Source organism: Ambystoma mexicanum, chromosome 11 (genome assembly GCF_040938575.1).
Source record: "Ambystoma mexicanum isolate Mex_15411 chromosome 11, UKY_AmexF1_1, whole genome shotgun sequence".
Classification (NCBI taxonomy): domain Eukaryota; kingdom Metazoa; phylum Chordata; class Amphibia; order Caudata; family Ambystomatidae; genus Ambystoma; species Ambystoma mexicanum.
The window spans coordinates 355,073,367-355,098,837 of record NC_090934.1 but is presented as its reverse complement, the minus strand read 5'-3'; the positions used below and the strand labels follow the sequence as shown (position 1 = coordinate 355,098,837).

The 25,471-nt window shown below is 45.3% G+C and overlaps 1 protein-coding gene across 5 annotated transcripts in view; it reads right to left on the bottom strand.

Annotated features, from left to right (window-relative positions):
- Positions 1 to 4,915: 4,915 nt before the first annotated feature.
- PTAFR (platelet activating factor receptor) overlaps positions 4,916 to 25,471 on the bottom strand; it is a 504,188-nt gene continuing 483,632 nt past the window's right edge. For all 5 annotated transcript variants that reach the window (XM_069623068.1, XM_069623069.1, XM_069623066.1 and 2 more), the window contains one exon: positions 4,916 to 6,046. In XM_069623068.1, coding sequence (XP_069479169.1) covers positions 4,930 to 5,997 — 1,068 coding nt within the window. In that variant the 5' untranslated portion in view covers positions 5,998 to 6,046 and the 3' untranslated portion in view covers positions 4,916 to 4,929. The remainder of the gene's footprint in view (positions 6,047 to 25,471) is intronic.

Sequence of the window (25,471 nt, the reverse complement as noted above, 5' to 3'; positions counted from 1 at the left end):
GTTGTTCCCTTCTCTAATTTTTTCTTGAAATTGAATTATGAAATATGTTTTTGGCCCTGAAGAAGAGTCTATACTCGAAACGCGTCGGGCCCAAAGATATTGTACAATAAATATTATGTTTGTTGTCTATATAAATTTTGTGAGCTTGTTATTCATTCCGACTGCTCCACCTATTTAATTTTCTATTGAACTGTGTGTTATGAAATTCAGTAAAACAAAAAAAGCACGAAAATTATTGATCTGCTTTGCAGATATCAGACAGTGTGCAAGGGATGGGAGTTCCAAAATAGTTTAGGAACCACCACATGGAGGAGGAGGAGCCAGGATGTCTAAGGACAGCTAGTGGGAGAGTCACACTCAACTCATTTCTCAGAGAGTAGCAGAAGAGATTCATGGAGGATGGTGAGTCACAAATCAGTGAGTGCAAAATATATACTCAAACAAGCCAAAGGCACTGTGAAACATGTTGCTTGTGGTCTTTCACTCCTGCAACAGCACTTGTGACCACAGCAAAACAAAAGAGGTAATGGCTGGAAGGTTTAGAATTAATCTTAACCTCTGGCATTGCTCTGGGCAACCCTCAAGACCATTGTACTTCGCCTGCCAAGCCGTTACAAAAGTGGAAAGACCACATGCACATCAGGCTTGGTCCCACGCCAAAGGAGGAGGTCCAGCCGAATCTGCTTGGTCCCATCCCTTCTGCATGAGACCACAAGCATCCACAAACATGTTTCTGCCTCATTGGGCCTCATCAGTGAGGAGTAACCTAGGTCTCTAGACCCAGCAGGCACAGGACCCATGTCTGAGCATACCCGTTCCACTTTGGGTGACTGCAGCAAAACAAAGGCGGGGATGGCTGGAAGGTTTAGAATGAATCTTAAGCTCTGGCATTGCTTTGGGAAACCCTCCAAACCATTGTTCTTCATCTGCCAAGCCATTACAAAAGGAGAAAGATCACATGGAAATCAGGCTTTGTCCCACCGCAAAAGGGGAGGTCCAGCTCACACTGCCTGGTCACAACCTTCTGCATGAGACAAGCATCCCCAAACATGTTTAGGCTCATTGGGCCTCATCAGTGAGAAGTAGCTTAGATCTCTAGGTCCAGCAGACATGGGAACCACACCTGGGTATACCCGTCCCACTGGGTATACAGCAAACAAAAGAGGTAATGGCTGGAAGCCTGATTTGCATATGGTCTTTACCCCTTTTCCCCAAACCCTCCTGGAAATCCAGTCAATACTTAGTGCCCAAGTTGTTTCTTATTTGGTCCAATTCCATCCAGCGGTTTTTTCCCCTGTGCAGAAATGTGGACTTTTTCTCTATGGGAAAATGGGGAGTAGGCCAAAAACAGCATTTATTTTCCCTTTCTTAACAGCGTTTTCATTTTTGAACGAATCTTTCCCAAAATCTCCAAACCTTTTGTTTTCAAAATATCATCCAAACCTGTGCTGCAAGTCAAAAGTTAGTAGCAATTCAGTTTTCGTGTTTCATATGGAACTAGCTACACACTAACTGTAGTGCGGCAACCACCACACTATAATATATATATATTTGTGAAAGTGCGTTTGTATGTTCGGGGTTGGCTCCAGCCCCATAACAGTTTGTGGGCTGACATATTTTGAGCCAAGTTTGGCATACCAGTCTATGGTGTACTGGTGATAGTGACATTTGACCACCCCCACCCATTCGCCCTGCACAGGGCGGGGTCTGGCCCTTTGCTATCAGTATAGGTGATTGTCAATTTTGTGAGTGTTGGCTCCATGCGCACAACAGTGGGTGGGCTGAAATTGTGGCCCGGGGTCGGCATACCAATCTGGGGTATACTGGCGATGGTGATATCTGACTAACCCCACCCATTCGCTCTGCACAGGGCGGGGTCCAGTCCTGTGCTATCAATATAGGCCATTTCGGGAGATTGCCGATTGTGATTTTTTTTATTATAGAAGTTATGACACAATAAAACATACAGAAGGCTATAGCAGACCCACACGTGCACGTCAGCTAAAGACCCGTTGTTAAGCGGACCACAATCATTTGGAGTCTTTTTGTGGTAATTTACATCCTCAGTGAAGCAATAAAAAGCAGATATACGATTTGCCAGCGATGTTAGATGACTCAGCAAAGTAAGCATTAAAAAAAGAGCATTGTTTTGTCCCACGTCTGCTGCCCATCAACAAGAAAGAAAATGAGCTAATGTTCGATAAGAGGCAATAAACCCCTGCCAAGCAGTTGCTTTCTCATCTACTGATAAAATCAACAATTAATTGAAGGTATACGAAATGAAAATACTTTGTGCCGACTTCTGCTTGACACAAACAATATAAGGAATGTGGGCATGATGAATACAATGCCATCTTCTACCTTCCACTCCCCATACCATTAGCTTTGGCACACTATCTAGCACTGAAGTGCTAAAAGCTTGACCTACAATTCTACAAATATATGCATCTACACAAAGATCAGTAGTTTATATACATGCTTGATATTTATTTTTAAAAGCACATTTATAAAAGGATAACAGAAATGTGTACCTCTGTTTATCCCTCATTGTAAGACGCATACTATGATTCATTTTCATTTGAACTGTAGTCAACACAGTTAAGATGATCTGGTTATGGTGACTCTCCCTTTTTTAACAGATTTTGCCAATGCTTCACATTGTTATGATAGATTGGCCTATTACCATGCCATACGGCACTTTCTCCTGCAAGCGTAATACAAGAAGGTAACGGATTAAAAGGGAAAATTGCAATACCAGAGGATACTATCTACCCATTTGACATCTTGGTTCACTTCTGGGGTTTCTAAAGTATCAGGTCTGGGCAAGATTAGATTTGACGAGCTGTTGCACAGATGTACATGGATAATTCACAAATTAAAGTACCGAACCTCAGACCAAAGTAGATTTCATTAACTTTCCATCAGTTGGAATGGTAGAATTCCTTAATTGTTTAAGTGTATGATATAGCAACCCATCATCAATATGTTCTGCTTCCCCTCTTTCTTTCATCATTCAATCCTCATAAATGTGTACTTCCCACGGATGACCACAGTTAATAAAAGGCACTGCCCAGTCCACTAAGCAGGCTTTAACAAGACATGAGTCTACCCTCTCTCCTATTTAAACAAAAGTGTGTTTTCCTGTTTAACATTTGATTCGTGAGTTCCAGAGATCAGATCTCCATACTTGTTCAAAATGGCAATGTCTTGTGTTCTGTTGCTATGTGTCGCCACACCACCTTCAGGCCCCAACGTGCATTCGTCCTTTAAAATCTTGATTTGTTTCAACATCAGTGCTTGGAATTTCTGCAAATGTCTAGCGCTATGAGCAAACAAGTGCGCTAAGAAAATTGCTAAATCACCCAAATACCATTGCTATGTGACCAAAGATAAGGAGGAGAGAATATTTCTACAGTTCTTCCAAATTAATTTACATTGTTAATCATTTGTATCAACATTTTATAAGTATATAACACGTGTTGTGAAGGAAAGCTTTTTCTAGGTAACTTGTTATAATGGAGTTACATTTCATAATCTTAAACCCTGTACATCCAGTAGAAATATTGATCTCAATTCAATACTAAATTGCTTAACTTCCTAAGACAGTTCCCAATAATGGTTTTGTGTGAAAATCACATTTGTTTTCCAAGAAAATCTAATCTGGACTTGCCGTTTTGGTTCCTAAAGTTTCCCAATAGCTTAGGTCTTCCCAATTCGTGTTTGCTTAGACTTTTTAGATTTGTATGTCCGAAGTAGAAAACAGGGTCTGTCAACTCAGTTATAACAAGTCATCCAGAAAACGCTTTCCTTCACAACACACAAATGTTCTATTCTTATAAAATGTCGATGCAAACGATTAGCATTGTAAATTCGTCTGGAAGAACTGTAGCAATAGCATTTGGTGGCTTCAACCTTGACAAAACCCCTTTAGGAGGGGAAACTCACACACGTGCACCAATTGGTTGGTGTTGGCTTATGGGAACTAGGTTATAATAAATTGCAACTACAAACGTTTCTTATTTGAGCTTATACCCATTTTGTGATATAGACCCAGCGCACCACACCTAATTGATTATTCTCATATAATTTTGTGTTGCGTTCTATTAGGTGAATGACAACTTCCCGTAGGCAGCTGCAGCAGGGTCAGATTGTTCTTTAAATAACGAAAACATTATTTATGATAGAGCATCGAATATTACGGGTAGGCACATGGCTGTTTGATTCACCTACCTTCCCAAGTATTAATAATTGAGTAGAACACTGCCTACTAAACAATAAAAATGCATATGAACTATGGAGGCTTGCATCTGCACAATCCTGAATGAGACATTTCAAAATACATAGAAGCAGAAGAACATACACATTTACAACAAACTGGGCACCCTACCATGTTCCAATGGAGAATGCTAAGCCAGACCTTCAAGCTGTGCAATCCGCCTGCACGGGCATGATTTCACAACAGCACAATTTGCACATCACTAGCCTTTTGTGCCGCTAACTGCTCTGTAGAACAGTGGAATGCAATACAAAGTGTACTCCGTACCTGGTTTTTACCCTAAGTGTAATTTTCTTTCAGATTCTGTATTTATTGTGCTGTAGGACCAGCCTTCCCCATGAATGATGGCTGTTTCATTTCTACTAGAGGGACAAATGTGGTAAACCTAAAAGATGGGTTAGCTTAAAACCCAGATCTTGTCTAGAGGATCACATTTGATGTATTTTACTTTTTAAGAAAATCAACTGCACTACTCATCTATTTTAACATATTGGCTTGGAAATGCAATCATTTCTCAATGGAAGTGCTGGGTACATTCCCTTTCACTGTGCCTGCAATGTGCCTATCCATGTATATTTCCAGTGTACAGCATCAGTCCCAGGCTGCAATTCAATACAAGAAGGCATAGAAACACAGAGCTTTACCAATTGGCTTTACTTTTCTTTGGAATTCACTGCACACGGTTGGAGTGGCACCATTCCTTCCAAGCAGGTTTCGGTGGTTTGCTTAGAACACTTTCGACTACCTGTCATACTCCGGATATGTTCTGACAGATGACGTCTGAAGTTTTTAGTTAGGAAGCAATATATGACAGGGTCGAGGACACAGTTTGTGCCCATGAGACACAGTGTGACCTGGTGGGCATCATTGAGCACCTGACGGAAGGCGCAATCCTCCACCCTCCACAACTGCAAGGTGGTCAATGTCCAGGGTCCATGGACAATGTGATGTGGAAGAAAGCATACAACAAAGACAGCCAGAACCGCACACACCATCTTGAGGGCTCTCTGCTTCACATTGTTGCTCTGTCTCATTTGGGAAGGCTGTGATAAAAGTGTCTTAATGATAATTATATTGCACACCATTACAATCAGGAACACAAAACAGAAGAACGCGACCAGTATAAAGTGGATTATTACCACAGGCTTGCTGTTTTTGGAATCATACCCTTCAAAACATCGAGTGACGTTATGTCCCTCAAAACTTTCAACATTAGTACCTGTGACAAAGAAAAAGTATAAGGCACTAATCACAATCAGGCTCCAGACCACTACCGATATAACGATGCCCCTCTTCCAGGCAGTGGACTGAGCAGTTTCCACAGGCCGAGTAACCGCTCTGAATCGGTTGTAGCTTATAACCCCCAGGAATGCCACGGAGCAGTAAGTGTTAATGAAGAAGAAGCAGCCAGCAATGTTGCACAAGAAGCCCGGCATGATCCAGTCGCCATTGTGGTGGTAATACATGATCCAGAGTGGTAGGGTCACCAGGAAGAGGAGGTCTGCCACGGTGAGGTTCATCATAAAGATTTTGATCTCACTCAGTCTCCTCACAGGGTAAATGCGGGTAAAAATCAACAGAACATAGATATTAGCAATGGAGCCAATGATGAAGATGATGCTGTATGAAACAGTAAAGAGCATATATCGGAAATCTGAATCCACTCGGCAAGAGTCATTGGGGGCTAGTGCTTGGGTAGAAATAGTGTCATTCATGGTCATTCCTTCGTAGTTTCGGTTATTTTAAGATTAGCGAATGCACTTTTACCACCTACAAGGAAAATAACACATAAAATAAAGTTAAACATCTTATATAGTGAGATTATCAATTAAACCAAAGACGGTGTAGATTCACTTATGCATATAAAGATATGACTTAAGACCCCACCAGACCACTGAGTACGGCGAATTGCTGTAACTGTCACAGTACCTGAACAAACTGTATAGCTTTGATTTTTCCCTAACTCATAAACGTAGTGGTCTCTGGTGAGCCTGGTGCACAGGATAGGCATACTAAGATGTAATCATACTAGTTTTCCCAAAGAGTGCATTCCTATAGGGTGGATGGATCTTGTGGCTTGCCTAAACACCCTACTGTGCAGTCTCTGTTTAGATATGTGATATGTCACAGAGCTGATCGCTTGGGATGTGGGTGAATTTGTTAGCAGCTGTAGATTTGTAAACTCCAGGTTATCTCAGATGGATTGACATACAGATGTGCAGGATGTTACTGAAAACCCAGGTTTGTGTTGTTAAGTCCGATTTATGGAACAGTAGTGTTCCATTTGTTCAAGTCTGTTTTATGGATTGTCAGTGTGCCACGTATTTAAGGGTGTATGGTGGTTTCTCGCCGAGTTCTAATGTTTTTTGATAGCAAATGCTTGTTTGACGTTGAGGATTGTATGGTCTGTATGAGGGGCAACTAAAAATAAACTATTTGTAGGCTTTGTATTCCTGGTGAAAATATAGAACATCCACGCCACCTAGGAACACCCAATCATCTGGGAACACCCATCCACCTGGGAACACCCATCTACCTGGGACCGCACTCCCCTTCGTTTGAACTCTTTGCAATGCTTTTCTTTGTCTGAGATATTGAAGAGGCAGTGTTGAGCGTCATGGTGAAGTGTAGAGAAACAAGGAGAAAGGAGCCCTTAGACTCGATTAACATTAATAGAGAGAAGATTCCCTTTGCCAACTGCCTTGACATGTCTGCCTCAGCTGCACTTATCAAGAGTTCCCAAGCCAGTCCTACTTTGGTATTTGCTTTCACTGGGATCACAGTACATTTTAGCTCCATACACATGGTGCATATATAACAACCTGCGCACTCACCTTGCTGCCACCCTTATCGCTTTCATTCTTGCATCCTCAGTAGAGTGACTTGGTGGGGTGGATGGAGTATGAGGTGGAACTTTTCTTTTCGGCAGTCTGGCCCATCCTGCTCTACTTACCCTGTTTTTCTAAGTCCACGTTTTCCCCTCACACAGTCTATTCTCGACTTAGCCACTCTTCACCACTAGGCTTGGCGGCCTCAGAATGGCTATTCTGGAGTTTGTTTTTTGGGAGAAACTACTGCTGGGCAATTATATTGTCTCGGTTCAAGGACCTGCCTTGCACTACTTTCAGCAATCATTATTTACCTCTCTGAAATTGCCCTCATGTATTTATTCCCTTCGTCGTCCGATATCTCAGAATGTATCCTAATTTCTGGCTACCTGAACTATGGCCAACTTTGTCTGGATCCACATGCATCGACGTTATCGCAAAACGCTATCCTTCCTTCACCATCACCCCTTATTGCCCCACCACCTGTTTATTTTATCTGTACTCTCTTTCCCGCACCACTTAACACTTTCCCATTTCTTTTCTCTGCAGTTAATATTCTGGACACCCTGGATGGGGCCACAAGACCACACCTTCCAAACAATTGATGGCACCTTGAAACCACTATTATTTTGATTTGGTGCAATATAAGATTTCCAACATAACATACCAAGAGCAGCCATTGTTATTCCAGTAGTGGAACGCAGCATTTACAACTTCTTCAAATGCAATCCATTGTATTTCTTCCCTTATTTGTAAAGCAACATCTTTTCGTCAGTTAAATTAGAAGATAGATGCACACCGACTTAACGTATTGAGAGGGGGGGTGGGATTTCCTTTGCTTGGAGCTCTTACACCTCAGGTCACAACTTCACCAAATAACCCATTAACCACAAAAAGTGCATAAAACATTTAGTGTTATACCTTTGCCTTCCGCTGTACCTTCAACGTGTAATATGAAGAGTTTATTCTTGGAGAGAACAGGGAACACATCACCCCATCTGTAAACAGAGCAGCATGCAACGACACGGGGGGCTAGTTGACTGCAGAGCTCCAGATACACACAGTTCGACAAGACCGTTGCACAACCTCCTCTACTCCAAAATATGAGAGAAGTTAGCAAACTGATATCTATGCTTTTTAGAGCTCGTGATTTCGAACAAAATGGGGTCAGAAGTGGTAACAGTGAACATTACTTAACAATCACGATCGTGTGTCTTCAGTATTTTCTTGAACTGCTTGAATGCTTCAAACCATTCAAAACTAAGAGGCTTGGAAGTTCAACATGTTGACTCCTTAGTTCCTGACCCCCTGACAAACTATGTTCCCTTCATAAAGGTTTTGAGCTCTATTTCCTTATCTACAGTCATCGTTGCATGAAATCACTACACGTGACTCCTGCACATTCACATCTATCATACTTTCCAGAGCGGCACCGCAGTCATTGATCTTATCTGTTTGAGGACTCTGCTTGGTTTGTAGGGTAATCCATGGGCACTGCTGCATGTTTGGAGCTTCACACTTAGAAAATAAACATGCCTTTAAGAGTTTCAGCAAACTTTTTTCTATTCTTTGCAATGTTTTCACCACCAGGGGGCGCATGAGTATGGCTGCCTGAGTCCGCGTCTCCTTAAATCATGCTGAATCATTCGTAAATTAAGGCAGTTTAAACTGCAATTTCTGCCAATATCCTCTTCGGTTCCTGTTGCTTACCTGCTTAGGCTCCACTGTCTGCTTTTTCAGTGAAAATCGGACCCGCCTGCAGTGGCTTCAGGATCGAGCCTCGGAGCGGCTTTCCTCCCTCTCTGTCTTCGGACCGACCTGCGGGGTCCTTCCCGCCTTCAGACATCCAGGGCGGCGGTTTCCAGGGTCGGACTCATCTGGAGCGTCTCCGGGATCGAACCTAGGAGCGGCATTCCTCCTTCGACATCCAGGGCGGTGGTTGCCAAGATCGGACCCGCATGGAGTGGCTCTGGGATCGAGCCTCGGAGCAGCCTTCCTCCCGCTTCGTCACCGGGTCAGCCTGCGGGGTCCCCCCACCTTCCAGTCATCGAGGGCGGCAGTTGCCTCCTCCTTCCTTACCGCTACCTGCTGAGCCAGCCGGCCTGCGGGGTCCTCTCGCCTTCCAGTCGTCCAGGGAGGCGGTGGCTTCTTCCTTCCTTGCCGCTGCCTGCTGAGCCAGCCGGCCTGCGGGGTCCTCCCGCTTTCCAGTCACCCAGGGCGGCGGTTGCCTCCTCCTTCCTTGCTGCTGTCGACGCCAGCGGATCATGCACAGGTAAGGTGCCGGAGCCCCTTGTCGGTTGCCGGAGCCCATTATCCTTGATTGGGGCACAACAACAGGTACGGCTACCGCTGTCTGCTGAGCCAGCTCTGGCCCTTTTTTGGAATCATCTGACCTCTGAACTGCTTTGCTGCGGCCTCCTCCACATGGCTGCCTCTGCACTGCTCTCCGAGCCCTCTCGTCATTCCACACAGCTTGGAGCCTCTTCCTCCTGTGTGCATTCTTGGAGGACTCACTTCGCTGAATCCTGCGGCTCCCTCCACACAGCTGCCTCCAATCAGCTCTCCGAGCCCCTTCTTCCCACAGGGCTTGAGTCCCCTCCTCCTGCGCATGATCCCTATGGATTTGCTTCACTGCTTCATGGGGCCTCTGTACTTCACTCAACCCCGGAACACCGTCTGCGCTACGCTGGTTCCCGGTTGATCCATATAACTGCATTCTGGGGCCTCTGCGCTACACTTGTCCCACTTGTATACTTGTTGCTCCACTGACTTTGCTCCAACTCTACTCCCACAGTTCCTGGCTTACCTGGCTCGGACTTTGATTTGTAAGCTTCTTCTCCCCCCTCTTCATTGATTGTTCCTACGCCTTCTCAGCTCTACCCTGTCACCACCTTCGGCGGTGCGGAGATAACTTTGGATACCTACTGTGTCAAACATCAAGCACCACTTGACCCCTCCATCTACACTATCGAGTTCCTGCACCATCTGACTTTTGTGGATCCTTCTGGCTCCCTCTGTGGTGATAACTTGGTGTAACTACATTGTCCTGTCTCGAGCACCTCTGAACTCCTCCATCCACAGTCTCGAGTTCCTGAACACTCTGACTCTTGACTCCCTCTGGCTCCCTCCCACCTCCAACTTGAATTCCACCATCAACCCCATCCTCACCTTGTCTCCTCCTATTGTTTTTCCTCCCAATTTTCCTCACTCCTGATTCCACATTGCCCTCTACTCTCCCCCCTTTATTTAAAGAACACGCTGGTCTCTACATTCCCGTTCCTACTATTCTGCTCCTACCCACCTGTCTGTACCCAAGTCCTTGGTATGCGATCCTCCTTATCACCTCACTCCCCCCTCTGCTCCCCCTACCATCTCCTCCTCTCCCTCCTATTCTACTCGCTCCTCCTGATGCCTAATCCTCTCCACTATTTCCCCCCCACTCTCCTACCCATCCCCCTTCCTTTTCTCATCACTCTAACCTTCTCTACCCCCCCTACTGCCAACCAGTCTTCCCTCAAACACTGCTCTCTGGAAAGCCAGATCCATCTGTAACAAAACCACAGCTACCCTTGATCTTTTCTTTCCCCTCAATCTTCATTTCCTCTGCCTAACTGAGACATGGATTCCACCTCACAACACCTCTGTCACTGCTCCCTTAAAGACCTTGTCTTCCTCTTTCATCCATACCCCTCATACCTCTGGTCGAGGTGGCGGCGTTGGTCTTCTATTCCACCCTAAATTCATTTCCTCCTCTTCGTCTCCAACTCTCCCCCCTTTCTCTACTTTTGAATTCCTCTACAAGTCCTTCTCTTCTCCCTACCCTATTTCCTTCCTGGTCGTCTATCGACCCCCTGGTCCTCTCTCCTCCTTCCTTGATGATCTGGATCACCTCCTCTAACTTATTTCTCCACCTGCCTCTCCTTTAGTGGTACTTGGCGACTTTAATATCCATCTGCCTTCTCCCCCACAATCTTCTCCTCTCCTCTCCATCCTTGATTCCCATCTCCTCTCCCTCCTTTCTTCACCCTCTACTCACTCCTCTGGTTCCACTCTTGACCTCATCTTTTACTCCTCCCACCCCTCCTCCCCTGTCTCTTCTCTCCCTGTTTATCTCTCTGACAATGCCCTACTATCTTTCTCCATTTCCCCTCTCTCTACACCTACTATTACTAATCCCTCTCCCCAATCTACTCACGTTGTGAACTCCGGGACTTTGACGCTACCCTCTTCTTCAACACCTGCTCTTCTTCTCTCCCATCTCACCATGACTTTGCATTACTCTCTGCTGATGATGCTCTCTCTTCCCTTGCATCCTCTATCTCCACTGCCCTTGACCAACTTTACCCCCTTTCTCTCTTTCGCCCTACTCGAAAACCTTCTCAACCTTGGCTTAGCTCCCATCTTCGCTCTACGCGACACCTTCTCAGGCGATTAGAGAGACTCTGGCTCAAAACTCCCTCGCTTTCTAATCAAACCTCTTACTTCTCTTACCACGCTCTTTACAACTCTCGTCTTGCAACCACCAAGTCCTCTTACTACTCTAACCTTTTCCAGTCTCAAGCATCTCATCCTCGTCGAATTTTTCAAACTCTTAACCGTCTTCTCTCTTGTCCTACTCCCGATCCCTCATCCAACTCCACGCTTTCTCCCTCTGACTTTCCTAACATCTTTTCCTCCAAAATCATCTCACTCCGCCAAAAACTTAACTCCCCCTCTAGCTCCCTCTCTTCTCCTCCCCCCTCTCCTCCCTCTTCCACTATGTCTGTCTTCTCATCTGTTTCTGCTTCGGATGTCTCCTCCCTTCTTACCAAAGCCCACCCCACATCCGCTCCCTCTAACCCTCTCCCCTCCGTTCTCAACCCCAAAATCTACCCTCTTCTTATCCCATACCTTACCACTTTCTCTAACTCCTGCCTCTCCTCTTCTACCTTTCACTCAGCCTTCAAACATGCAACAATTATTCCTATACTTAAGAAACCCTCTGCTGATCCACTCCTCACATCTAACTACAGCCCTATCTCCCTTCTACCTTTCCTTTCTAAACTCCTTGAGCGTCTCGCTTATTCTCAACTCTCTTCTTTCGTCTCTTCCTCCTCTCTCCTTCCTCCTTTCCAATCTGGCTTCCGACCCAAACACTCCACTGAAATCGCTCTCACTTCTATCCTCAATTCTCTCCTCTCTGATCGGCATGCCAAGCAATCTTCCATCCTTATGCTCCTTGATCTCTCTGCAGCTTTTAACACTGTTGATGACCGACTCCTCCTACACACACTCCTCCTTCTGATTCAAAGGCCCTGTTCTGAAATGGCTATCTTCCTACCTCTCTTCTCGTTCCTTTACTGTCTCATGGGGGGGGGGGGGGGCAGACCTCTTCTTCCTTCCCTCTCACATACGGTGTTCCGCAAGGCTCTGTACTTGGTCCTTTCCTCTTCTCTCTTTACACCTCACTCATCGCCCCCGTTATCTCCTCCTATGATATCTCCCATCACTTCTACGCTGATGATACTCAACTCTTTCTCTCTTTCTCCTCCTTCACACCTGACCTCCATCTCAAACTCTCCTCCTGTCTCACAGCCATCAAGAACTGGATGTCCTCCGGCTTCCTCTCTCATAATACTGATAAAACCGAAGTCCTTTTCTTCCCTTCTAACTCACTTCCGCCTCCCTCTCCTCCCCCTTTCATCCACTTTCCTCCCTCCAACCTCCCTATCTCCTCCCATGCTCGTAAGCTAGGCATTATATTTGACTCCTCTCACCTTTTCACAACACATTTCACTTACCTCTCACTCCTGCCGTTACCACCTATACAACATTCTCAAAATCCGTCCCTCCCTCACATTCCATGCGACCAAACTCATCATCTCTTCTCTCATCTTTTCCCGACTATTCTACTGCTCCCCCTTATTCTTTGGACTTCCTTCATCCCAGCTTGCCCCCCTTAAATCCATTTACCACTCCGCTGTTCGTACTCTTTGTCTCCATACCTCCGTGATTCCATCTCCTCCTCGTTCTCTCACCTTCGCTGGCTACCTTTCCACTTACAGTTAAAATTCTGCTTTCTCTGCCTTGTTTTCAAATCCCTAGATGGTCTTGCTCCTCCCCATCTCTCCTCCATTCTCACCTTTTACTCCCCCTCTCGCTCACTTCATTCTGCTGACCATTTCCTCCTCACTGTACCTCCTTCCCCCTGTGCTTCCTCCCGGTTCCGCTCCTTCCAACTCCTTGCTCCTCTTGACTAGAACTCACTCCCCCTCTCAATTCGTTCTTCCACGACCCTTCCCCCATTTCGCACTTCCCTTAAATCTCTTCTCCTCCACTCTCCTCCTTGAAGGCCTCCCCTGTTCCCTCTTCCTCCCCCTCTTTCCCTCTTCTAACTCCTCTCGCCCCGATCCCATTTCATTCTCCCTGCCTTCTATTCTTCACTCGTTCTATCCTTCTCTGTTCCCCCTCACCAATCTTACTCCCTCTCCACTTCCCCTCCCCCTCAGTTAATTGCTTTTTGCACTGTTTTCTTGTTGGATTCATTATGTAATTTTGCTCCCAATGTTTATTGTTTTTCACTGTATGAGTTGTTCCATTGTACAGTGCCTTGGTGTAAGGCGCTCTATAAATAAACAAATCAATCATTTCGCAGCATATATACAATACAAAGGTGAATAGGCCATTCATAGTGGTCAACATCTATCCCTGCAGACAAAACGTGTGATCCATGAGACCTTTTGAGTATTATACACCTTGCACTTGATCAACGAACGAGACAAAGGCCATGTAAGGTTCTTGCATGCATACAATTCTAGAGAACGATTTAATATTTCCATTAAAGATAGGTTTACGGTGGACCAGTCTGTAGGCTACTCTCTCCCAGGTGGACATCTTTATCATCAAGGATTCTATTTGAAGGGCATTTAAAGGCAATTTGAAAGATGTAATTGACCAATCTTATCAATAAATGGGACAGCTAAACCCTGTGATAAAGTCATATTTTGGATTATTGGCATGGCTGGAAGACAATGATATGTTATCCGACTTCCATCTCGGTTTTAGGAAGGATATAGGAAGTGACTTGTCCAGAATCTCCATTTGATATATGCCAAGAATGTATGGTGTTCAGGAATGCCAGTAAATCTATCATACGTGGCCTGCCATCAGTCTTTGATAACATAGACAGATATTTTTGAGAAATGCTGTATGACATCAGGATCCTGAAGGATCTGTTAGCAACTGTCATTGCTTTCCCTGTTGGAACTCCTGCAAGGATAAGATATGTTATGGGTGCTGAGCTTCCTGAGAGTATGAAGGTGTCAAAGGGTATGTGTACTGGCACCACTCCTTTTTAATATGTGTACACAAACTCCCTTAGTAGGAAACTAATAGCCTTCACTGCTGATGTGCCCCGAATTGCGAACAGGTGACTACCAGTATTCAATGTTTGCAGATGACACCATGTTCACCGCACAGACCCCAACATCTTTACTTAAATTGATAACCAACTATCCAGATAACATAAGCAGTCGGGATTTGGAGTCAAACATTATGGTTGTCACTTGGAATTGACTTAATGCAAAGGGATGTTTTAAATGGAATACAACTGGAAGCCTGCAAGCAGTATGATTATTTGGATCTGATCTCCCAATGTGTTTTTAATCATCTCTGCTGGCACTCCTTCTGTTTATCATATTCTGTACTGCCCTCCTCCTTACCCACTCTGTCCATCTGATGCACACTTCTCCCCTCCCCAGTTTCTATTCAACCTCTTCTTCCTCTCTCTGGGTCCCTTTTTTTTTAACCTGAGCATGGAATCTGTGCATGCATGTCTCTTTGTGTGGTACATTTGCAATTGTGTATTGTGAAGGTGTGAGGACCCACACTAGCACCATGACTGTCAGAGCCTGCACAGACATCTCTACCCATGAATGTGTTTTACAGACAAGCACTTGCATACATTGTGGTCAGCATCATGGAAGAGTTTATAGTGGTAATGTTGACATATGTTAAACATACAAAAATCATGAAACCGATTTACAGTGACAATGCAGGCCTTGCTTGTGGGCACTGGCATTATTAACATGTGTGTTACAGTAGCAGTGCTGGCATATATTACAAGCACCTGCAAAAACGTTTTACAGTGGCAGTACTGGCATATGATTGGACAGTGGCAGCATGCAAGTATTTTACAGAGTTAACGTGGAAAGAGCCACAAACATCATGAAAATGCACTTGCAGTATTGACATGTATTCCGGGCAACATCATGAAAGACTTTTACACTGGCAGTACAAGTGTAGATTTGCACACAGGTATCATGGAAGCAAAGAAAGAAACGTATGTTGCCGGGTGGACAATGCTGCATTCTCATTGGAAAACAAAACGGGGTGTCAATACGATGTATGATCCCAGTCACCGGCCTGAGGCGGCAGAATGTGTTAACGGTTCATTAATCAGCCCTCATGTGAGCGGCACGAGGCTGGCGCTGTAATGTGGCGCCAATAAGCACAACGTTTGCTGGGATGGGCAATATGGGTATAAAAAGAAAAGGACAGATGTGTCTCAGCAGGGACCAGGCCTTGCTTGCGCTTCCCCACCGCAGCACCTCAGGACATGTCTTTCCTTCCCAGAGCCTCAATCACAAGCATGGACTGCGCGCATGCACGTAGGATGCTGAGGACCTGCCTTGCTGGTGTTGTGAAGGGACATGGTACCCTATGCGCGTCCTCTGCCTGCGGGTGTTGTAGCCCATGGGTGTTGTAGCCCATGCTGGCTTCCCTTTGCTGTTTGGCTGTTTCAAGTGCTGCATTCTGTTCAGGGCTCCTGCAGTGGGGACCAATGTGGCACCGGGTATGGTGACAAGCTTTCCACAAGCCAAGGGCCACCCCCAACCTGCTGTCCTCTGCCAACCCTGCTCTGTCCTTCACCATCGCCAGCCCTGCCAGCTCTTCCCATCCCCTCCCTCGCTCGCTTCAGCCAGGCTCTTCTCCTGAGCTAATATTTTCCTCACTTCCTTCAGCTGAGCAGGTATCCTCTTGTCCCTTCTATGCCTCTGATCACTTTTTATTTTCCTTTTCTCTTTCCGCTTAACATTACTACTACTCATCCTTCACGTACTTTTACTCGTCATAATCTTCCTTTGACTATGTAACTTTCCTCTCTACACTCTTTCTTTCCATCTATTCCTACTTTCTCCTCTTTGTCTCCTGATGTAGCTGCTAGTAACCTCCATTCTACTTTGCTGTCTGTACTTGATTGTCTCTCCTCGTTGCTCTTTTACTCCCACTTGTAAAACTCCTCAGCCTTGGCTTACTTCTGATCTCATTCCCATCCGCTGTCATCTGTATAAAGCTAAGTGTAACTGGAAAGAATCTAGATCACCGTCTTATCTTGCTGCACTTTCTTGTTTACACTGTTTTTTTTTACTCTGCCTTACTTGCAGCAAACAAATTGTACTTTTTGGATCTTACCGTTTCCCTTTCTTTCCTCCCTCGGCGTCTTTTCCAACTTCTTCACAACATCCTGTCTCCTAAATCTCTTGACCCGCCCCTCCTTTCATCTTTCTTCCTCTGACTTTGCAGTTACTTCACATCTAAAGTTGCTCATCTTTGTTCTGCTTTTGCTTCTTCTCCCTCTCCTGCTCCTTCCTCTTTTTACAGTTTACCTTCAACTCTTTGTCCTCATTCTCTCCTTTTACTGATACTTCTGCCCTGCTTACATGTGCTCATCCAATGGCATCTCCTTCTGATCCTCTTCCCTCATTACACGTCTATCCCCATCTTCTTCCTCATCTTACTTCACTCATTCATTCTTCTCTTTATAACTCATGTTTCCCTGCTACCTTTAAGTATGTCCTTATTCGCCAGATTCTAAAGAAATTACTCTTGCTCCTTCCACTCCTGAAAATTTTTGCCCGATTTCACTTCTTCCCTTTCTCTCTAAAATTCGCTAGCAGGCTGCATGTGCCGAGGTTGCTATTTTCCTCAATCTTAATTCTCTTCTACCACCTCTCCAATCTGAATCCATTCTTTCTCATTCTACTGAGACTGCTCTTTAGCACGTCTAACTCCACTCTCTGCTTGTCATTCTAAGCTCTCCTCTATGCTTATTCTTCTTGATCTAGTTGTGGCATTCAATACTGTTGATCACACACTTCTTATTTACTCCCTTTCTTCCTTGGGTATTACTGGGTTTGTGCTTCATTGGTTCCGCTCCCATCTTTCTCAGCGGTCCTATTCTGTTACTTGGGCTAGACACACCTCTTCCTCACTTCCTCTTTTCTACGGTGTCCCCCAAGGTTCTGCACTTGGTCCTCTCCCTTTCTCTCTCTACACTGCCCCATTCTTTGCTCTTATTTCTTCATTTCCTTTCATCAGTAGGCATATAATACACAAATCTTTCTCTTTTTCCTCCTTTGGCCATTCTGCACTCCACTGTATCAACTTGCCTTTCTGCTGTCCAAAACTGGAGGTCTTCATCATTTTCTACACTTTAATCCTTCAAAGACAGTTTTTGTTTTTTTGCGGATTCAACTATTCCATCTACTCTTCTTCCTCGGTCTCTCTTTTTTACTGTTCTGCATGCAATTTGGAGGTTATCTTTGATCCCTCACTTTCCTTAAAAATGCACATCTCTTCTATTGCTCGCTCCTGTCACAAAGCTCTTTTTAACATCCGGCTTGCTCAACCCCCATCTCTCTTTTCATGCTACTAAGCTTCTGTTCTGCCTGGTCTTTTCTCGTATCAACTACTGCTCTTCTCTTCTTCTTGGCCTTCCCGCCTCACATCTTCCTCTCTGAACCAATTATAATTCTTCGGTTCACCCTCTCTTCACCTTTTTGCTACTCTATCACATATTCTTTACTGTCTATTTCACTGCTTCCCTTTGAATCACGTCTACTCTACCATTTTCTTTCTATTGTTTTTATATTTACTCGCGGCTTGACTCCTCCTCTTTCTTCACTAGTCTCATTCTATTCTCCCTCTCGAACTCTCCACTCACAGAATCTGCTTCTTCTCACTGTCTCTAAACCCCTCTTTGCATCTTCCCATTTTCGATCTTTTGCCTTATTAGCATCAAACTACTGGAATTCTCTCCCTCTCAATATCCACTCTTCTTCATCTCTTCATATTTATCAATCTAAACTGAAAGCTCATCCCCTCTCCCTTCTTTCTATTTAGTGGCTTTCTGTTTCGCTCCCCTTCTTCTGTTCTTAGTTGTTTTTTGTATGATCATGTATATTGTACCGTTTTCTAATATTTTGAAATGGCGCTTTTGGTGACGGGCGCTTTATTCATTCAAAAATAATGAAATGATTAAAAATGAGTATTTAGAAGTCTAATATATATATTTTTTTTTAGAGTATTCTATACATAGAATGAATATTGAAGAGAATGCTAGCACAGCTAGCAGTAGTGAGATTCAAGTAGGCAGGGAACAATTGTATATCGGGTGACTCTTTGCCCAGAATCCATTTGCTTTATCAGTATCATGCTGCTAATTATTGAAGGCATATTTTGCTAAAATGAGGATACCGCATATTTTGACCATGGGTTGCTTTTGTTTTTTGCCCACGTAAATCTATACCCACCAAAATGGCTCATACCTTAATGCAATTCTTAAAAATACCTCAAGGATGGAACGTAAGTGTATTTTTCGGCCAAAAAGCCATGTACGGTCACTTTTGCAGCATGACCTTTTGTGCCTCCAAACACGAGGCAGCTCATTTTGGAAGTCCCTGAGTCGTATATGGAGTCGCTAAAGACGGACAAAACACAGGCCTGTCTTAACACCAACATTCACGCTACAGGGCATATTCATTGTTTTTGAAGGCAGTGGATGAGGGCGCAAGGAATTACGTTTTCGCCTGCCGTTTGCCCTCTGCCTTCAAAAACAACTTGGTTTCACGCCAGCATGAGGTTTTCATGCTGGCATGAAACCATTGATTTCCTATGGAAACAGACCGCTTTTTGCACTGGCAAAAAACAGCCTCTTTCCATAGGAAATCATTGTAAACGCTGCCTGTCATGCTCACATGGCAGTCAGCATTTTCAATTACAAATAAACATTGTCCGACATGCTGGCATGCCATGATATCAAGCAGCGTTCAATTGGAATTGTGAGGGCCACTTGCCATGTGAGCATGGCAAACCACGCTCACAATTAAAAGTAAATGCTGCCTGGCACGCCAGATAGCATTTAATTCATTTGTACACAGTGCTAATGTAAAGGGCAAAAGGCTGCATACACGCTTGTATATCGCCTTTTGCCCTTTACATTTGCACCCTGGAGTACAAATGATGAACATTTGGCGGCAGGGACCTGGCTACGCCTGAGTGCAAACGTACAAGGTCCCCACCGTCAAATTCCTTCTAGGAGCAATGCTTACTTTCAGAAGTATCTTTCTCTGTGATGCAGGATGGGTTTTGATTGACACATTGCATTAAGTTCCACTACCTCCCATTCATTCTTCTGAGGTCCTCTCATGTCCTGACAGATGCATAGCCTGCCCCGTCTTCCCAGATAAGTGCTCCTCTCTAGTGTTCCATTCCCACTTAGTACTCCCTTCTGCTCAACCACTCCATCCCAGTGTGCATGTGCTCCCTTTCCCTGTGCGTGCCTCGACTTCTCCCTGATTTTTGGCTGCTCTTTTAAAATGAAAATGCTGTTATATATTATGTGTTGGGCTCACACCAACCAAAAATTTAAAGTACATAACAGCCCGTCGGAAGCCGCCTCTGTTTCGTAGTCTGGGGTGCAGCTTGACGTAGGCCCGACCGCAGGTCCTTTCCTCAGAATGCAGAGCCAAGACACCCTGAGCCTTGTGTGCCGTAGAACTGTGGAGCAGATCTGAGCAGAGCTGGGCCGGGCCGAGGTGAATTAAGGAGCCAAGCCAAGGGGAGGTCAGCACCTCATGGGTATTGCAAGTACTGGGATCCCGCGATCAGCCCGTGATCCTCCGTCACCTGTGGAGCTTGATTGGGGCTAACTGCATAGCTCAGTGAAGCGCCACAGTGAATTGCCAGCGCGTAGCTGCCACTGGGTGACACAAGGGGCAGCCTGATCTCAATTTTGTCAGTACCTGAAGTGAGTGGGATTATTTATTGAGGTTTGTTTTTGCCTCACAAGGGCCCTTAATTAAAAAACCAAGAACCAACAAACGCAGTGGGTTTGTTGCTCTGTTGAAAACCGCCCCACTATCAGTTGGGGCTTGATTTATAATCAAACTACTATGTGCCTGGGGACTGCGGGGCACTACCGCCTGGCTTCTCCCTTTGACCCAGGACCTAATTCAGGCCCTAGCCTCAGTGTGGTCTTTCCTGTTGCCTTGTACAACTTCCCTTAAAGCCATCTACCTCACCTTGCCTGACTAACCGAGTTGGTCACACCAGTCGATATGCGATCTGGGCTGCACAGTGGGGGCGGTCTGGACTCTTCACCATCAGAACTGGGGCTGGACCATGTGCCAATCAGGGATATTGATACCCATGCTGAAGTATTAGGGGAACCTGACTTGAGTACTTGTGTAAATGGAGATTTATCAAAAGTACTGATTTCTTCAAGTAATTCTCTACTGCCCACTGAATCCATTGATTTTGCAGTGCCACGGCTACAGGGTGAGAGGGGAAGAGCCATCTCAGTGGTGACATCTGGCAGACTTACAATTGGCAACAGCTAAAGACGATAATTCTAAGCTTGCCGTCCGCCCCGCAAAATTTGTCTATCCAAGCTGATGATCACCATACTGATATATATGCGGGCCAGTGTGTCTTTACATATCCCAGCTGTCTTGCACAAGACCCCAAAATCCACCCCAGAGTCCAGACTCATTTCTGGGCAACGCATTATAAACCAGCTACCACCAGTACGGAACTCAAAACCTTTCCTGCCATGAAAGGCAAAGGAATGCTAGACCATTCGGTCATGACCTCACTACCCAACTGTCATGGCCTTAGGATATTAGCATTATTGAAATCGCAGACCAAGCGGAAGAACTGGAGGCAATTCAGCATAAATTTGCTGAAAGCGTCACTCAGCAATCTTGCAATCCATCCATCATGGACTCACCTACTCCTCTTGTCGAATAAGAGCTCCCCCGGACATAATCAGGCGTGTCATCTGCAATCCCCACTTTTAGGTGGGTCTCAGGGTCAGGGGGACTCATCTGCAATGCACCATACGCTGTGGGATATTGATGAGCGTATCCGATTGACTCACCCTACAGTGTCTGCACTCAATATTGTTTTGAGCTCTTTTGTATCACTATGATAACATCTAGGCGGAATTCAAATCTACAAATGTCACTTTGGCAGACGTTACGATGAAATTAGAGGAGATTGGAGCAGATGACCTCCATCTCCCTAGGTCACCATGATGATCAAACAGGATGTCTTGGGGAGACAGCCTGTACCCCCTTCAGTAGTGGGGGACACTGTGAACATAATTGAAATCTCAGACAATTTACTTGGATCTGAAGCTTGCCCAGAACCACTTTCAGACATGAGACCCAATGTGAGCAATATTCCAATCTGTCACCCCTTGGGTTGCACTGGGGGCCCTGTTCCCCCAGTAATTGATCTCACTAATGTGGCACCTGAGGGAGGGGGCGGGTATGTGGAATCTGGACTTAGCAAATGTTCCAGGGGCTGCTGCACCTGCCCCCAAAGTGGCTAATGCCACAAAAGGGGAAGTGATGAGACGCAAACCAGGGGCCAGAAGGAATCGCATTCTCCCTATGAGAGTGGCTCACAGAGCTCTTTCGCTGCGGACTATCTCCAGTGATTGAACATGATACCCTGCACACTGAACTTATGCCAATAAATCAGGGTGGTGGATTCTATGGTCCAAACTGACCCCAATCCACTAGGTCGGGTTGGGGGAGTGGAACTTGAGAAAGTTCAGGTAGACCCTGTTTATGTTCCCACAGTTACTTGTAACTGGGGTAATAAGGAGGTACCTGTGGAGGGCACTGTTCGTAAGGTTGGGGGACTGGCACCGGACATGAGAGAAGTGCCTGTAGCCCGTGCGGAAGTGCCCGTGTTGCCTCTGCTTTTGAGACCTAGAGGTGGGGGACCTGAGGAGGGAATATCCATCTTGAGTAATTCTAAATCGAATTGAGTCCATCTGAGGCCCATGTGATGAGGGAGTCTACTTCAGCACCAGTATTACAAAAGCATGGGGCAGGCAAGTGTCTACCCTATGGGGATAAAGAGGGGCAGAACCATTCTCCCTGATCTCTATTAGGGAAAAACCAGTAGATCTGCTAAGCAAACATGTCCTACCCAAGGAACTGGGGACATCCATGAGAAACCTCTGCCTATTTTAAATTCCAGTGCAGGCCTGACTAATGTCGGGGCTGGATGTGGAAATGGTAAATCAAGGTATTTGTAGGATATGGTGTATACACCTCCTGTCCACAATTACCCCCGAGTCTCTTTAGGGAGCAAGTATTTGCTGCCGCGATTACAATACTCCACTAGATATGTTCCGAGGGATGGGCCTAAGGTACTACCATCCAACAGTGCTGGGTCTCTAAAATCCCCAGTTAATAGCTATGGAACTGGTCAAAATGTTTGTACTATTGAAAGATCATTGGACGAGCGGCGGTTGGCTAGAGGTGACAACTGGGCTCAACAAATTAAATTCAGCAGTATTCTGGACCCAGATTGTCAGATCTACCTTAACCAACCTAATATCTCATCCATCTTCTCAGCGATTCCCTCCCTGGCCTTGGTAACCTCAGCAGATATTGGGAGAGTCTCTTTCCCGGAGAGGGATTCTGTGGGCACGAGTGTCATTCATCTGGCCTCGCCTTTGGTAAAGGAGCTTATTCTTACACAAAGGGAAGTCCTCCTTAATTTGGGCTTTGAAGCTCAATTGTTGTAAGGGCAAAAGGGGGTCATTACACCTAATCGTGAGTAGCAAAACTTTGTGCCAAAACGGTCTGATACTACAAAAATGGTTCAGAGTAATGCCAAAGGTGATGTGAAGGACATGGACTGGGCCACCATAATCTCTGCTCTATGACAAAAACGGCTCCCGTGAAAAGGGTATTGGTGTGGGGACCATAAGGAAGGGGGTGTTGCTTAGTCTAAAATTCTGGAACACTCGTGGAAATTTCCATCTTTTCTCTAATCAGACCTGCATGAATAACCTGATATTTGCAAACTGTGTATGCCTACAAGACACCTGGCTAACCTCCACACTTATTTTGGATGGTTATTGTGTCTTCTACCAGTTAGCCAAAGAGAGCGGTGGGCGTAGGCCCTCAGGGGTTATGATTGCTATTGAAAATTCCCTTGGTTTAAGTGGGTCGAAAATCGAATATCTGCCATTTGGTGCCCTGGGGGTGGATCCTTGCTCAGCTGATGGAATGACTAGCTTCCTGATTATTAACATCTACTGGCACAAGGGCATCGCCCAAGTGTATGCCTTTGTGGAAAAGATGCGCTATGCCATTGAGGAGTGGTCCTGGAGATTCCTGAATGGGAGAATTTTTGTGGTGGGAGATCTGAACGCAGAATGTGATGTACAATGTTCCCCATGGAATCTTGATGGCCAATTTACTGGCCATTCAGGGAAGCGTCAGTTTGGTAAGAAATGTCATACCGGCCCAGGTGGACGGGGGCTCCAACCATTAGTTCGTAGGAAGGTTAATGGCCACTCTGATGACTGGTATACGTGGCACAGAGGTGGTAGTTACTACCTGCTTGATTACTTTTATGTCGACCTGTTTTTAATGAATCTTTGCCTGTCATTTGATGTCTTGAGAACTGACTGGAGCGATCATTCCATCTTAACCGCTTCTTTTGATTGGCTTCTGTGCTCCAGACAATTTTTGCTACTGCCTCAAGTCACTACCAACATGGCGGGCAACGCAGTGAGATGGACGGATATCAATATTGGGCATTTGAACTCGAAAGTAAAAGAAGCACTCAACTCATAGACCCTTGAATTGAAGCTCAATAACTTTAATTCAAATGAATTTCAGTCATTCGTCGGCCTACTGGTCTCCAGCTGCGATACAGGGACTAGTAACAGGGAGGTGATACACACAAGACATACTCACTGCGATAATGCGGAGTTGGCAGAAGCAAAAAAATCTTTGAGGTGAGAGGTGAGACTTATTCAATGCACTAACTCAGACCAAGTCATCTGCATGGAGTTGATTTGAAAGGCTAAGCAGTCCTATAAGAACTTCGGTAAACTTCGGAACCATAATCTGCTACAACGGGATGCAAAAACTATGTTGGGGATTTTGATCAATGCGAAGGTCAGTGCTTTCTGGTACTTAGTGAATGGTCAAGATCCTAACTAGGTTATCTCCAAGCTTAATTTAATTCCGGAGCAGGATGGGTCCAGTTCTACGAAGATAGGTTTGGGTTGCCGCAGACTGTCAGCCCGATGGCCTCTGATCTGATCCGCGCTGGAGCCTGGGATCTCCAACTAGATATCCAAACCATCCATTGCTGATCAGCAAATGTAAGCGATCTCAAGCTCCCGGGTCTAATGGCTTTACGAACAACACCTTTAAAGATGAACAAAATATATGGGCAAATCTTTTGCATCTAGAATTCAAGCATATCATATCTACAGGTATTACACCCATCTACTGGAATACGGCCCACGTGGTCCTCATCTTCAAATGTGCAAGCAGGACGGACCCAACTAACTATAGTCCTATTTCACTCATTGACGCAGATTGTAAGATGTTTTCTGCGTTCCTGCTCTCACATTTGGAGGATTGGGCTAGTACCACTCACCCGCTGGACCAATTTCAGACTGGATTCAGGAGCGGCCATTCTACTAACATCAATGGCCACGCTGTAAAATGTATACAAGAGGAGGCCTGGCTGTCAACTAGGGGATGTACCTAAATGGCCTTGATAGACCTAACCGCCGCATTTGACTGTCGACCGGGACAGATTATGGACTAAACTGGCAAAGTGGAGGTTGCCAGGGGGGCTTTTGAGATTGATTAGTGGGGTCTATGAAGACTGTGGGATCCAAGTTCACCCCAGCCAAAAAGGCGATATCTCAAGGAGAATTCAAACCCATAGGGGGGGGTCAAACAAGGTTGTTTTCTGGCCCCCTGGCTCTTTAATCAATATTTGTCAGATGTTGCGATTGCATTTGGGCAAGAAGGGATGGTTGCCCCTAAGGTAGGAAAGGAAAAAAAATCTGGCTTGCCTATGCTGACGACCTTTTGATATTTGATCTTACTAAGGTCAGTCTGCAAAGGTCTATAAACAACTTTGAGAGCTATGCCAAAGAGAATGGGCTGGTCATAAACCCTAAAAAAAATAAGATCCTCTCCTTTAGAAAAGCTAAAGTAAAGACTACCGGGCCTGTCTTCCTAGAAGGTATGCCCCTGAAGCTTTCAGA